Here is an 11,709-nt window from a genome sequence, read left to right on the forward strand (position 1 = left end):
AGGAAAAGAGTCCAAGAGAGAGACGGGAGGTGATGCCGTCGGGGCAGAGAGGCGACGCTGGGAGTTGCAGACAGAGCGGGTCTGTCGGGGGCAGATCGGTCTCGCAGATGTATGGAAAACGCCGAGCGAGGGGCGGCAGCAGAAGCCCAAGTCGACAGGGGGGAGAGGACTGAGAGGGACTGAGAGGAACTGAGAGGAACTGAGAGCGACTGTGGGGACAACAGAGAGAGCGACTCCACGGCAGCGGCACAGCGACTGTACGGCGACAAGCTGCGGCTGCGACCGCCACTGTCGCTGTTGGAGCGCCGCTGTCCAGAGAAAAATCCACCGACACAAGCGTGGGCGAGGCCGCACCGAGACGCTGCACGCCCGGCGAGAGCGCACCGAGAAGGCCGGCGAGAGCACACACACACACACGCTGGGTCTGCACCCGTTGCCAAGTCATCGAGCGAGCACCGCTCCGACCACGGGCATGGCCATCGCCGTTCTGCTCTCTGGGCATCGCCGTTTTGCTTTTGCACATCGACGTCGTCTTGCGCATTGCCGCCGTCTTGCACACGGTTGCCCTCTTGCACACGATCTGTCCGGTTTTGTCCAGCCGTCGTCCGTGCGCTGACACAGCCCCGTCTGTCCCCCGCCGGCCCTTGTCGGTGCTGCGTGGTTGTCGGCGCCGGTGCTGGTCGGGTCTGGTGCGGGGCGATTGCTCGCCAAACACGTTCGTGGGCGGAATCGGCCTGCTGAAACCTGTCTCGTGCTCCATCCTGTCCTCCGTCCAACATGTCGCATCAGGCCCGGCGATGCTGCTCCGGCGAGCGCTGCCAACCAGGCCGGCCTCGCCGACCGGGCCATCCGCGGGCAACCACCAGCGATCAGACCCGCCGCGTTTGGGCTGGCTGCTTCAGCCGCAGACACGCTGTCGGCAGTCCGCCCAGGCCAAAAGCGGCCTTGGTATCGCGGTGCCGCACCCACCCCTGCTGCACTTGTCCAGACCCACAGCACCCCGCCGCCTGGCCGCGGGCTGGACTGGATGTGGCGCGGGTCCGACTGTGCCGCCATGTGACACGCACATGACTTCGATGGCTGCTTCCTTTCGATTCGGCTGCCCACCACACCCATCACACCCATCACACCCATCACATCCATCGCATCCATCACACCCATCACACCCATCACACCCATCGCATTCATCGCATCCACCACATTCCTGCATTCCTCCCGGCGGCCGTCTCTGCATCCGCCTCCATGATGGCGTCGCTCGCTGCACATCCAGGTCATCCGCAACCGCCGGTCCAGGCCCACTGCTCGTTTTGTCGTGAGCACGCCCGCGACTCGCCCAGCGATCTCCTCGAGCTCTGCTGCAAGCTCTATTTCGCCAACCAGGGCATTATGAAGCAGATATCGGCCGGGGAGCTCGAGATCCAGCGGCTTAAAGAGAAGATTTCTTCGCTCCAAGCCTCTGCGCCGATCGCCCCTGCCTCTGCGCCGATGAAACGGCCCTCCCAGCCCCCTGATCGGGTCGTCCACAAGCGATCTCGCCACGCCTATACGCTGTCGCCGTCATCCGAATGCTCGGCAGGTCCTTGGATCGACCCAATATCGAGCGTCTCTCCCTCACTGGATCGAGATCAGCCTCACCTCTTCCTCGAGTCTCTTCCTTCCGAGCACTTTGTCGACGCTGTCATCGGCTCATTCGACCCCGAGTCGCCGCCCTCTCGAGGTGCTCAAGCTGCGATCTCGGATACCCCCGATCCGCTAAGGGCCCCCGAAATGGCCCCCGAAATGGCCCCCGAAATGGCCCTGCATGATCGCCCCAACCCCGCCTCTCCCACGCACGTCCGATCCCGTCCAACCTCCATCAAGCTCATTCTTGGCCCCCGAACACTCAGAGCTCAGTGCACCGATCAGCCATATGCACCATGCCAATCTCTCATCAGCCAGTCAATACCCTCAGGCAGCACGACACTATCAGCGTCCCACCGCGCCAGCCCGAACAACTCAAGCACCGACGAGGTATTTAAGTGTGACGACCCACAGCCTCTCGCTCCGTCGGCCGCCTGTGGCAATGTCGGCGTTTGTGCTTCTTCTCCGAGTGAGGCTGGACGGCCGGGTGCCTCAAGATGGTCTATCGACAGTGACCGTCGGCATGCGATACGAGCGAATGCATCCTCCCCGGGACCGTGGCCGCTGGATGGCCCCATCGACTCCCTGCCGAGCCCGCCTCCTCGCTGGGACCCTTGCCGCCCCCCTGCCGTAAGTAGTCTCCCTCAAGAACGCCGTGTTGCTGAGTATTCCGGCCTCGATCACCCCCACGGCTCCTCATCACTCCCGACTTGTCCAACAGTCGATCGCAAGTCAAGCACATCGTCGCCAATTGTACGTCCAAGCCATCGAGATCCAGCGGCTGCAGCAGGCGATCGGCCACACTCCCATGATTCCACAAGTCGTTCGTATGCGCCGTCGTCGTGGATGCCCTCCGATCTGCTGGGTGCCATCGATACGATTCTGAGCTGTCCGACCTTTGATGTCTCCAAGAGTATGCCATCAGGACAATCTCCTGCGGCAGCTTTGGTTGTCGACTGGAGCCAAGCGCGCGAAAAGCATCTCCTGATAGCAGAGGCACCGGCGGCATGGAAGCGCAGAGTCGGTGAAATTGACAATGCCGTCGATAGCTACATATGCGGTAAGTGCAAGCCCCTCTAGATCGCGTCTGGAAGCGCAAGCTGCTCCTGTTTATTCGATGTGGGCACCCCAACAGCCTCAGCAGCGACCCTGATTTACACTGACATTGTCACCTTTAAATCTCGGTTTGTGCCCCTTCCCATGCAGTGCTTCGTCAAGCCCACCAATCGTTCGGCAGCGTCCACAAAGCTGCCAAAGTAATCCTGGGATCCTCACAACCCTCCAGCGGGCCTGTGCGGCCACATATTGTCGCGCAGGCCCTTCGTGGAATCGTCAAGGAGCTAGATACGCCCATATTCCTGCGCACACACACTCCGGTTGAAGCCACGAGGATTGCGTCGAATATCTATGGCGGGGCGCATCTCGGCGCGTTTGTGATCGATATCCCGACGGCGGTCCCTCTCTCGGAGCAGCTTGTCGCATTGCAAGTCTGGAGCACGCTGCTTCAGGATCCTTGGGTGAGTCGAGAGTCGCGCAGCGCCATACACCGAGCAAGTCAAGCACAGGGATTAGTGAATGCTGCATGGTCCTTGTGCTCGATGGATAATGGATGCATATTCTATCGGGAGACGGACACAGAGGCGTCCCGGCGGCTGATACGCCAAAGTCGGCCCTCGGACCGTGAAACGTACATACCTTTAACAAACGTCTGTGCGCCACAGAGTCTGCCGGCTGTTTGCTTGACGCTATTGGACTTGCTCTCGACCATCCAATGGACCGACCAGGAAATCGGAGCCATGTGGTAAGCTGTCGCGTCCGCGCTTGTTCCGACATGCCCGCTTTAGCACCGCTCTAACGCCCCTTCCTTTCTGCGCTTGTGCTGCAACACAGCCGTCTGGCCCGGATATTCACGATGCTGTGTCGGTTCCAGAAGTGGCCCGAGAGTGCACTCGAGCTCATCTACAACCATCTCACCACCACAAAGGGGCGAGTGTCGCTGCTGCTTGTCGACAGCGTCACCAAGACATGGAAGTCGATCATTTCAGTCATTGGTAAGTCATCGGTCTCGGTGGATGCACCTGGGCACTGCGGCGTTGTTATTGATAATATTTATCCGTTTCCTCCCCGCTACCAGTCAAGGATCCCGTTGCAGCATCGACTCTAAAGCACATGGTCCTCAAGGGACAATTTGACCGATCGGTAAGCATCAATAACTCCCACAGTCGACATCTGTGCACTGACATGGGATATTCGCCCACTTACGAAGCATATCGTCCCCATTCTGCGCAGATCTGTCCGTGGATTCATGCACTCAGCCCAGCTCCACTCGAGGCCTTGATTAGCAGCTATGTGCAGCGTCTTTGTCGGGGCAGTGTTCGAGGTAGGTTGTGGAAGGCGATAGCTCCGTCGTATGCACTTTTACTCTACGGCTGTACTTCTTTCGATCAGGAGGTGCGCAAGGTGTGTGCTTGCTGATTCCTCTGTAGCTCGGCTGACCCATGAATTCTTTTGGCTTGTGGTTTATAGAATGGCAAACGATCGGCCCGCCAAGATACGTCATCCGCGCATTGGCGTTGGCTGTTGCCCATCTCCCCTGGAATGTTTTGTAAGTGGGCCTGCGCACACAGCTCTATCGTACATCGACGTTGGCCGAATGAAGCCATGCAGACCGCTGGACAGCACTCACTCACTCACTCACTCACTCACTCACTCACTCACCCAGGCATCTCCATGTCGCTGCATTATACCACCGGCTTCAATCACTGGACGAAGACGAAGCCATCATATTCTTTGCACATCTCGTAGCCCAGTTCTTTGCCACGCCCAAGAAGGTCACGCCAGCATCGCTGCAGCGTGTTTCACAGAAGGAGCTGGGCCAGTTTCTGTGGGACCAGTTCGGGAAACTCTTCCACGAATCACGCGAGATTGAGTGTAAGTATATCTGTGGACTGCCGTGAGCCCGTCGTGCTTGCTGCCAAACATCGCAGATGGCGCTGGAGAGGCTTTTCTGATGGAATGGTATGGCTGCCGGCGGAGTCAGCAATGTGATTTGCGGTTGACTGGCCTGGAAATGCGGGGCGTTGTCGTTCCAACCCACTCGGCGGGTGAATCATTCTGGGCCGACTCGCTCATCCCTATCTCACCTGCTCCGCCTCTATTTCGTCGTCATTTCCTTGCAGATGGATACCGACTCGCCCTTCTTGATGCGATTTCGCAGATGAGCGGGTACTCTCTCGATTGCTCGATCGTCCGGTGGTTCGGATCCTTGACGACCGAACAAGCGATGGCTGCCTCGCGACGGACAGTCGATATGATGACGCGGCACCAAACCCGCATGCCCTCAGTCCAACGGATGGACAAGGCTAACAACACCACGATCCGCACAGCATCAACCTTGTAATCATGTATTTATTACCCGCAATAGAACATATTCTGGCACAACAGAGCGGCTCCTGCTCATCGAGAGGAAGCGGTTCGGCTTCGATGTCGTGGGCAATTGACACATCAATGAATGGTGGTTCGCTAAATCCATCTGCGGAACGGGGAATCCAACTCGAGGCGAGGGGCTCCAGCTCCGCTCGGCAGTGCAGGATGTCTCCCACCCCCTTCTTCCTCCATGCGCATTGGTTTCAATAGTCCGGATGTAGAGATTCATAGAGAAATCGCTGATGTATTCATATTTGTCGAGCGGCAGGAGCCATAGAATTGGACAAAAGCATAGCATTATCGAACGCGTTTTAGCGGCGATGGGAGGGGCAAGTTTCTACATAGATATAGACGGACTGTAGGGCGACAGGGGGAACCTTAAGGCCTCGAAGGGCCTGTGAGTGAGTCGGAGGGCGGAGTGCAGAGGAGGAATCGAGTCTCACCCTCCCATGCAGCCCCTGCTCAACCTTTGGGCTCTAGGAATATAGATGGAGAGCGCATTTAAGGAGCAGCGGCGGTGATGGCGATCTTGGAGACAGTGACACCGGTGTACTCAGTTCCGGGGTCCGAAACAAACTCGAGGATGATCTCGGCAACCGAGTCGTCAATGGCCCAGGTCTGGCTGACGGGGCGGGGCTGGTGGTCGGAGATGGCATCGGCCTTGAGCAGCTGGGCGACCTGGCCGCTCTTGTTCTTGGCATAGACGTAGAAAAAGTCATAGGTGGCCTCGGTATCGACGGTGGCATTGATCGAGAGCTGGTACTTGCCGGCGGGGAGCTGGGTGAAGATGGTGAAGGAGGTGTCGACGTTGTCGGCATAGAGACCGGTCTTGGGATCGACGGCGATCTTGAGGGCGCCGTCCTTGAGGATCCAGCCCTGGCTAGCAGGGGAGGTGGGGTTGTAGATGCCGGCAAAGCTGGGGATCTGCTGGAAGTCGTAGTTGAAGGGAACAGAGGAGAGCTTGGCCGAGGGGACGATGCGGAAGAGGCGGTTGGTCTTGAGGACAGCGTCGCCGCGAGAGTTGGTGCCGGAAATGGTGCCAGTGAAGGTGCTGAGGGCGGTGGGAATCTGGTAGGTGGAGTTGAGGGTGAAGTTGGACTTGCTGGTGGAGGCGCCGGCGTTGAGAGAGCCGACGACAGTGCCGTTGACGGTCAGCTGGAGGTTCTGGAGACCCTGCTGGACACCCGAGATGGACAGGGTGGAGCCGACAGTGACATCACGGGTGAAGGGCTCGGCAATGAAGTAGAGGCTGCTCTGGCCAGTCTGATGGCCAAGGTCCTTCAGGGTGGAGGCGATAAAGTCAAACTGGCTGAGGGCCTTCTTGCCCGAGAACAGATCGTCCCAGGTGGGGCGGAGGGTGTACTCGGAGAAGACACCGTCGTCCTCGATGAGGGCGCCGTTGTTGACACCGTTGCGGACGGTCTGTCTCCATCCGACACGCATATCGGCCTTGCCGAGACCGCCGTTCTGAGCATTGAAGGTGGTGTAAGGCAGAGGGCTGAAGATGCGGGTGCCGTTGAAGGCATCGTGGTTCACGGTGCCAAAGTACTGAACCAGGTACGAGGCATGCTCGACGACGTTGGCACCGCCGCCACCAGTCTGGCCGTCCTGGCCAAAGATGTAGGCAGTTTGGCTGTCCTGCATGTTGGCGGAGAACATATCACACGACGAGAAGCACACGGCGTCGTTGAAGATGGCAACGGGCTTCAGGTAAACGTTGCCGAGCTGGTTGACGCTGTTGAAGTCGCCAAAGTGGCCCAGGTCGCCGTACTCGGCCTTGCTGTTGAGACCAGCATCGTAGGCAGTGATCCACTGGGGGCCAGCGACGAGGGGAGCAACGGGGCTGTGGAAAATGGCGGTGTTGGTGTCAGAGATCAGAGCACGGGCGCCGTTCTGGACAAAGTCGGGCTTGAAGAGCTGGGGAATGGAGTTGGCCATGGTGATGTCACCACCACCGTTGGAGCGGATGTCAAAGACGACGGCATCGGTATCAGCGAGCTCGTTGACGAGGAGACCGCGGATCAGAGCGACGATGTTGGTAACCGAGGTGCTGGGCTCAAAGTCAGCCAGGAAGATGACACCGAGGTTGGCACCGTTCTCCTTGTAGATGGTCCAGGAGAGTTTGGTATCGGGAGTGCTCTGGTAAACGGGAGCGACGTTGCCGGCGGGGAAGACCTCCTTGAACTCGGCCAGGATGGGGTTGGAAAAGTCGGTGTTGGGCTGCATATGGGGAATCTTGGGAGTGACGACCTCAGCCTCGCCCAAGAAGTCGTTGACGGTGGCCTGGGGGTTCAGGATGGGGGCCAGGCAAGCCAGGGACAGGCGCGAAAAGTACGGGACCTTGATGGTGATGAGCTGGCCCGAGGGCTTCTTGAAGACAAAGGTGCGGTTGTCCTCCTCCTCGGTGGGCAGCGGGTAGAAGACCGAGGCACGGTAGACCAGGATGTTGGCAAAGTTGCGCATGCCGCCCATGTCGTTGGCGCCCTGGGTCTTGTCCTGGTACTGCTCGAAGAAGGTGGGGCCGAACTCGACGCTGTCGATGGAGACGAGCTCGTCGCCGGGGGTGATCTGCTTGATCTGGTTCATCAGGTCGGCACCAAAGAACGAAGTGGGGTCAACGGCCGGGCCGTACGAAGCCAGGCCAGAGACCACCACGACGGGGTTCCAGTAGTCGTCGTTCTGGAGAAAGTCGAAGGACCAGGGCAGGATGGAGCGGACACAGCCGTAGGGGGCAGGGATGTAGTAGTTGGTGTGCTGGTCGCGGGCGGCCAGGAAGAGGGCAGCAAGATCCTCGTGGAACTTGACATCGCTGGTGTAGGACTTGTAGTTCTTGGTGATCTGGTCCTTGACGGGGATGGCGTCAAAGCCGTACTGCCAGAGCAGGGGGTGTCGTCAGTATTAGTCCAGCCATCGATCCTGGCACGCAGAGCTGTGGGAGCCAAAGGAGGCAGCGTGGGAAGGGGAAGACGAGGAACCTACGTGTTGGATCTTGGAGTCGCGGTTGGCCCAGATGTCAAAGAGCTTGTCGACCTCAGCAGCAACCTGGCCACGACCAGTCTCTCCGAGAGGCAGGACCGAGGTCAGGACGGTGTTGCGGATGTTCTTGAGGGGACCGACAATGTAGTTGCCCTGGATGGCGACCTTCTTGGCGCTGATCAGGCTGTTGAGGCCCTGGGTGAAGTTGAGGGAGTCCTGGGCCAGGACAGCAGGCGCGCCGAGCAGGGCAGCGGCAGCCAGAACCGACTTGAAGAGCATCTTGGCCGTGGAGGAAGAGGGGTGGTGGTGATGAGGATGGTGCGGTGCGGCAGGACGGCGGGGAGCGGGGCGAGATTTATAGCGGTTGCAAGCCGTTGCGAGTGCAGAACCGTCCACGGCCTTGCTGCCGTACCCATGGCATCCATGTCCCACAGAAGGCCATTTCAGCTTGTGTCAGCGAGCCAAGGACAAAGCCGACAAGTGCGCGTGACTGTGTGCCTTGCTCGGGCGAACAAGAGGTGCGACGGGCTGGGAGGCACCCGCTGGACGACAGAGAGGTCGGCTCCCCAAGAGGAATCCCCTTGTGGAGATGGCAAAGAGTGGGCCTGTGCCGGATGGGCTGGCGCGCAAGCCCACGGCAGCACAATGCAGTTCATGCTCGCCGGGTGTGTGGTTCAAGAGCAGCCATGTGCTGTTTGTCGTTGCAGTCGTTGCTGTCGTTGCTGTCGTTGCTGTCGTTGCTGTCGTTGCTGTCGTTGCTGTCGTTGCTGTCGTTGCTGTCGTTGCTGTCGTTGCTGTCGTTGCTGTCGTTGCTCGCTGGGAGCAGTGTGGCCGGGGGAAAAGTGCATCGGCTGCAGCCGCCCATGAACACGGAGTGCGATGCAGATCAGCGACCATTGTCGGCTTCAACCCACGGCCGACCGGGAAGACGCAAGTGTTTGTTGGCGCGGTTGCGTCTGTCTTGCCACGGCGGACACCCTGTGCTTGCCGACCGTGCATGCGTGTATATACAGAGCCACTGTGTACTGCTGTATGGCTTGCTGACCATTGCTGTACAGTCGCTGCTGTGCTGCAAGCTGTATTTCCGCGCAATTTTGCCTCAGCGAGTCGCGGCAGCGCCATCACATGGACCGCCCCACGCCCACCCAGCGCCGCCTGGTGCCACCGCCGTCCCACCATCGCCCTTCGCAGCCGCGATTCCCGCGTCGGTGGGCTGGTTGGCCGGTCTGGCAGGTGACCTGCGCTGCCCCAGCCCCCTCCACCCTCAAAGCGCCTCTGCCAAGGCTCCGAGCCATGGTCCGGCGTGGGACTCTCGTGGGCCCACATTCGCTTGCATTCGCTCTCTGCGCAAGCGTTCTCGAGACGTGTCTGGCGAGATGGGCCTTGTCTCGATCTGCCGCAGCCCACCAGCCCAGTGGTGTGTCAGGGCTGTCGCTATCCAACACACAAGGACTCTTCTGGTCTGTCGCCTCCGCGCCCTCTGGCCATGGTGGTTCCATGCCGATGTCTCCCCACCACAGAGAAGGAGAGACTGTGCTCGATTTCGCCTAATTCGCTCAAGCAAATCGTGGTGGATCAACAGCGATCCTTCGGGCGGCCCATTCGCAGCAGTCTCGAACCGGCTGCCTGGTTGGCAACGTCAGATGACCGCTCCCCATGACCCACCGGCTTTCGGAGACTCGCCAATCCATGTTGGTGCAACTTGCGCAATCGAGAAGCGGAATCTGGCCTATCGACAATGTGCTTCCGATTTCAAATCCTGGCCGTCGCTGCGCCGGGCCCGAAATATCTGACCTCCGGGCGAGTCGAGACGGGTTGGGTCTGGATCCGTGGTGCCGAGAACAGGGCCTCCCAGAAAGCTGCTATGATCTCGGCATGATCTCGGCATGATTTCTCCTGCCTCAGGCTTCCATCGCACTGTCCACGTGATCGTGCGCAGCCGCCATGCATTGCCACACCACTGCACCGCCACGACACCCCTGGTCGCACGTGCGATCATGTGTCTTGCGCCAGGGACCGCCCTGTCGCCGCGCACATCACCGCCCTGGCCATCGCCCGTCCTGTGGTCTGCTCTCTGCTTCGACATCCAGACACCATGGCCCGACGATACGACTCCAGAACCACCATCTTCTCGCCAGAGGGCCGACTCTACCAGGTCGAATATGCCATGGAGGCCATCTCTCATGCCGGCACCGCCCTCGGCGTGCTGGCCACCAACGGCATCGTCCTTGCCGCCGAGAAGCGAGTCACCAGCAAGCTGCTCGAGCAAACCCACTACAGCGAGAAAATCTACCAACTCGACGAGTAGCCGTCGCTCCATATGCATTGATCGGACAGCGTGGCCCTGGGATCCTGTATCGCCGAGGCTAACATTTCGATGCACCATCATTTGTTGCTTGATCGCCAACAACCTCAGCCGGATGGCCTGTGCCGTTGCTGGTCTGACCGCCGACGCCAACACCCTCGTGAACCAAGCCCGTCTGGTTGCCCAGCGGCACCTGTTAACATACAACGAGTCCATCCCGGTCGAACAGCTTGTCGAGAGGCTATGCGATATGAAGCAGGGCTACACTCAGTACGGAGGTAGGATATGACTCTCGGCCCTTGGCGATGGTGGAATGACCTCTTGGAAACCGCGGATGTTCAGAATACCAACCACCGCGACCGCTCTGCCCGGCCCGGCCCGATCCGAGACAACTTCACCCTGGCAGAACAGCTTTGGATATCTCGTGCCGATCTGTGGCCAGACTTGAATTACTCGATGGCGCCACAGAGCTGCAGTGCAGCTTCAGCCTGATGATTGGCCCAGAGCGGCAGCGTCGCCAGGAATCAGCCGGACGGAAGCCACATCGTGGCGTTATCGATGGAGCATATCACTCGGAGCCTCCACAGCTTCTCCGCCACTCCGGCCTGTGACTGACCCCTGTGGCTGTTGAATCGCGGCTCTCCAGGTCTCCGTCCCTTTGGTGTCTCCTTCCTGTACGCCGGATATGACGAGCGTTACGGATTCCAGCTCTATCGATCGGATCCCAGTGGAAACTACTCTGGCTGGAAAGCCACCTCCATCGGCGCAAACTCCACAAATGCCCAGTCGATCCTGAAGCAAGACTACAAGGAGGAGGGCATGACGCTCCGAGAGGCGATTTCTTTGGCGATCAAGGTCCTGGCCAAGACGATGGACTCGACCAAGCTCACGTCCGAAAAGTGTAAGTCGTCGCCGAGTGCAGCGTTGGATGTGTGGCCCTTGGTGCAACTCCGCCTGTCTGATATTGAGGCAATGCTGTGCAAACGAGCTGCAACATCAAGCGCAACTCGATTTCCCAGCGATCCCTGGCTGCACATGCTAATGGTCCCGAACGATCCTGCAGTGGAGTTTGCTACCCTCAGCACCGACGCGCGCGGACAGGTCGCCTATCACCTGTACAAGCCCGACGAAATGGAGGCCTTGCTGAAGGAGGAGAATGTGGAGCTGCTGCAGCAGACCCAGCAGAACGACCAGTAGAGCCCGCTCGTCCCGCTTGACAATCCCGGCCGCTGCGCACATCCAGCATCCGTGCGCGATCTCTACTGAATATACAGTTATTTCGATCTGACCTCTGCCTGCCGCGGTTGATCGGCCGTCGCTATTGTGAGAGGCGCGAGCATGCCAGTTCCGGGGAGGTCGCACCGCCCCGCCCAGCCACGTGC

The 11,709-nt window shown here is 59.6% G+C and overlaps 3 protein-coding genes across 3 annotated transcripts; 2 read left to right on the top strand and 1 right to left on the bottom strand.

The window, feature by feature from the left end:
- The first annotated feature begins 2,090 nt into the window (after positions 1 to 2,090).
- Positions 2,091 to 5,260, top strand: BJ171DRAFT_276934 (uncharacterized protein). Its single transcript, XM_053106855.1, has 10 exons — positions 2,091 to 2,250; positions 2,342 to 2,680; positions 2,827 to 3,137; positions 3,342 to 3,421; positions 3,511 to 3,671; positions 3,755 to 3,819; positions 3,910 to 4,000; positions 4,147 to 4,225; positions 4,343 to 4,551; positions 4,800 to 5,260. The coding sequence occupies exons 2-10, from the start codon at positions 2,467 to 2,469 to the stop codon at positions 5,018 to 5,020; spliced, it is 1,431 nt and encodes a 476-aa protein (XP_052969598.1). The 5' UTR covers positions 2,091 to 2,250; positions 2,342 to 2,466; the 3' UTR covers positions 5,021 to 5,260.
- Positions 5,261 to 5,281: 21 nt separating this feature from the next.
- BJ171DRAFT_596543 (uncharacterized protein) lies at positions 5,282 to 8,340 on the bottom strand. Its single transcript, XM_053114686.1, has 2 exons — positions 8,026 to 8,340; positions 5,282 to 7,917 (listed from the first exon to the last, which is right to left on the bottom strand). The coding sequence occupies exons 1-2, from the start codon at positions 8,299 to 8,301 to the stop codon at positions 5,548 to 5,550; spliced, it is 2,646 nt and encodes an 881-aa protein (XP_052969599.1). The 5' UTR covers positions 8,302 to 8,340; the 3' UTR covers positions 5,282 to 5,547.
- A 1,755-nt stretch (positions 8,341 to 10,095) lies between these two features.
- On the top strand, positions 10,096 to 11,615 carry BJ171DRAFT_492951 (nucleophile aminohydrolase). The gene is made up of 4 exons (XM_053109865.1): positions 10,096 to 10,326; positions 10,439 to 10,605; positions 10,974 to 11,228; positions 11,391 to 11,615. The coding sequence occupies exons 1-4, from the start codon at positions 10,118 to 10,120 to the stop codon at positions 11,522 to 11,524; spliced, it is 765 nt and encodes a 254-aa protein (XP_052969600.1). The 5' UTR covers positions 10,096 to 10,117; the 3' UTR covers positions 11,525 to 11,615.
- Positions 11,616 to 11,709: the final 94 nt, after the last annotated feature.

This window comes from Polychytrium aggregatum (assembly GCF_025602895.1).
Source record: "Polychytrium aggregatum strain JEL109 chromosome Unknown BJ171scaffold_7, whole genome shotgun sequence".
NCBI classification, from domain to species: domain Eukaryota; kingdom Fungi; phylum Chytridiomycota; class Chytridiomycetes; order Polychytriales; genus Polychytrium; species Polychytrium aggregatum.

Bases quoted from the DNA above. Each gene is read 5' to 3' on its own strand.
- BJ171DRAFT_276934 (XM_053106855.1), top strand. From the start codon at position 2,467: ATGCCCTCCGATCTGCTGGGTGCCATCGATACGATTCTGAGCTGTCCG. The intron at 3,820-3,909 runs GTAAGCATCAAT...CATTCTGCGCAG, and splicing joins AGGGACAATTTGACCGATCG to ATCTGTCCGTGGATTCATGC. The intron at 4,226-4,342 runs GTAAGTGGGCCT...TCACTCACCCAG, and splicing joins CATCTCCCCTGGAATGTTTT to GCATCTCCATGTCGCTGCAT.
- BJ171DRAFT_596543 (XM_053114686.1), bottom strand. From the start codon at position 8,301: ATGCTCTTCAAGTCGGTTCTGGCTGCCGCTGCCCTGCTCGGCGCGCCT. The intron at 7,918-8,025 runs GTAGGTTCCTCG...CTGCTCTGGCAG, and splicing joins GCGACTCCAAGATCCAACAC to TACGGCTTTGACGCCATCCC.
- BJ171DRAFT_492951 (XM_053109865.1), top strand. From the start codon at position 10,118: ATGGCCCGACGATACGACTCCAGAACCACCATCTTCTCGCCAGAGGGC. The intron at 10,327-10,438 runs GTAGCCGTCGCT...CAACAACCTCAG, and splicing joins AAAATCTACCAACTCGACGA to CCGGATGGCCTGTGCCGTTG. The intron at 10,606-10,973 runs GTAGGATATGAC...GCGGCTCTCCAG, and splicing joins GGGCTACACTCAGTACGGAG to GTCTCCGTCCCTTTGGTGTC.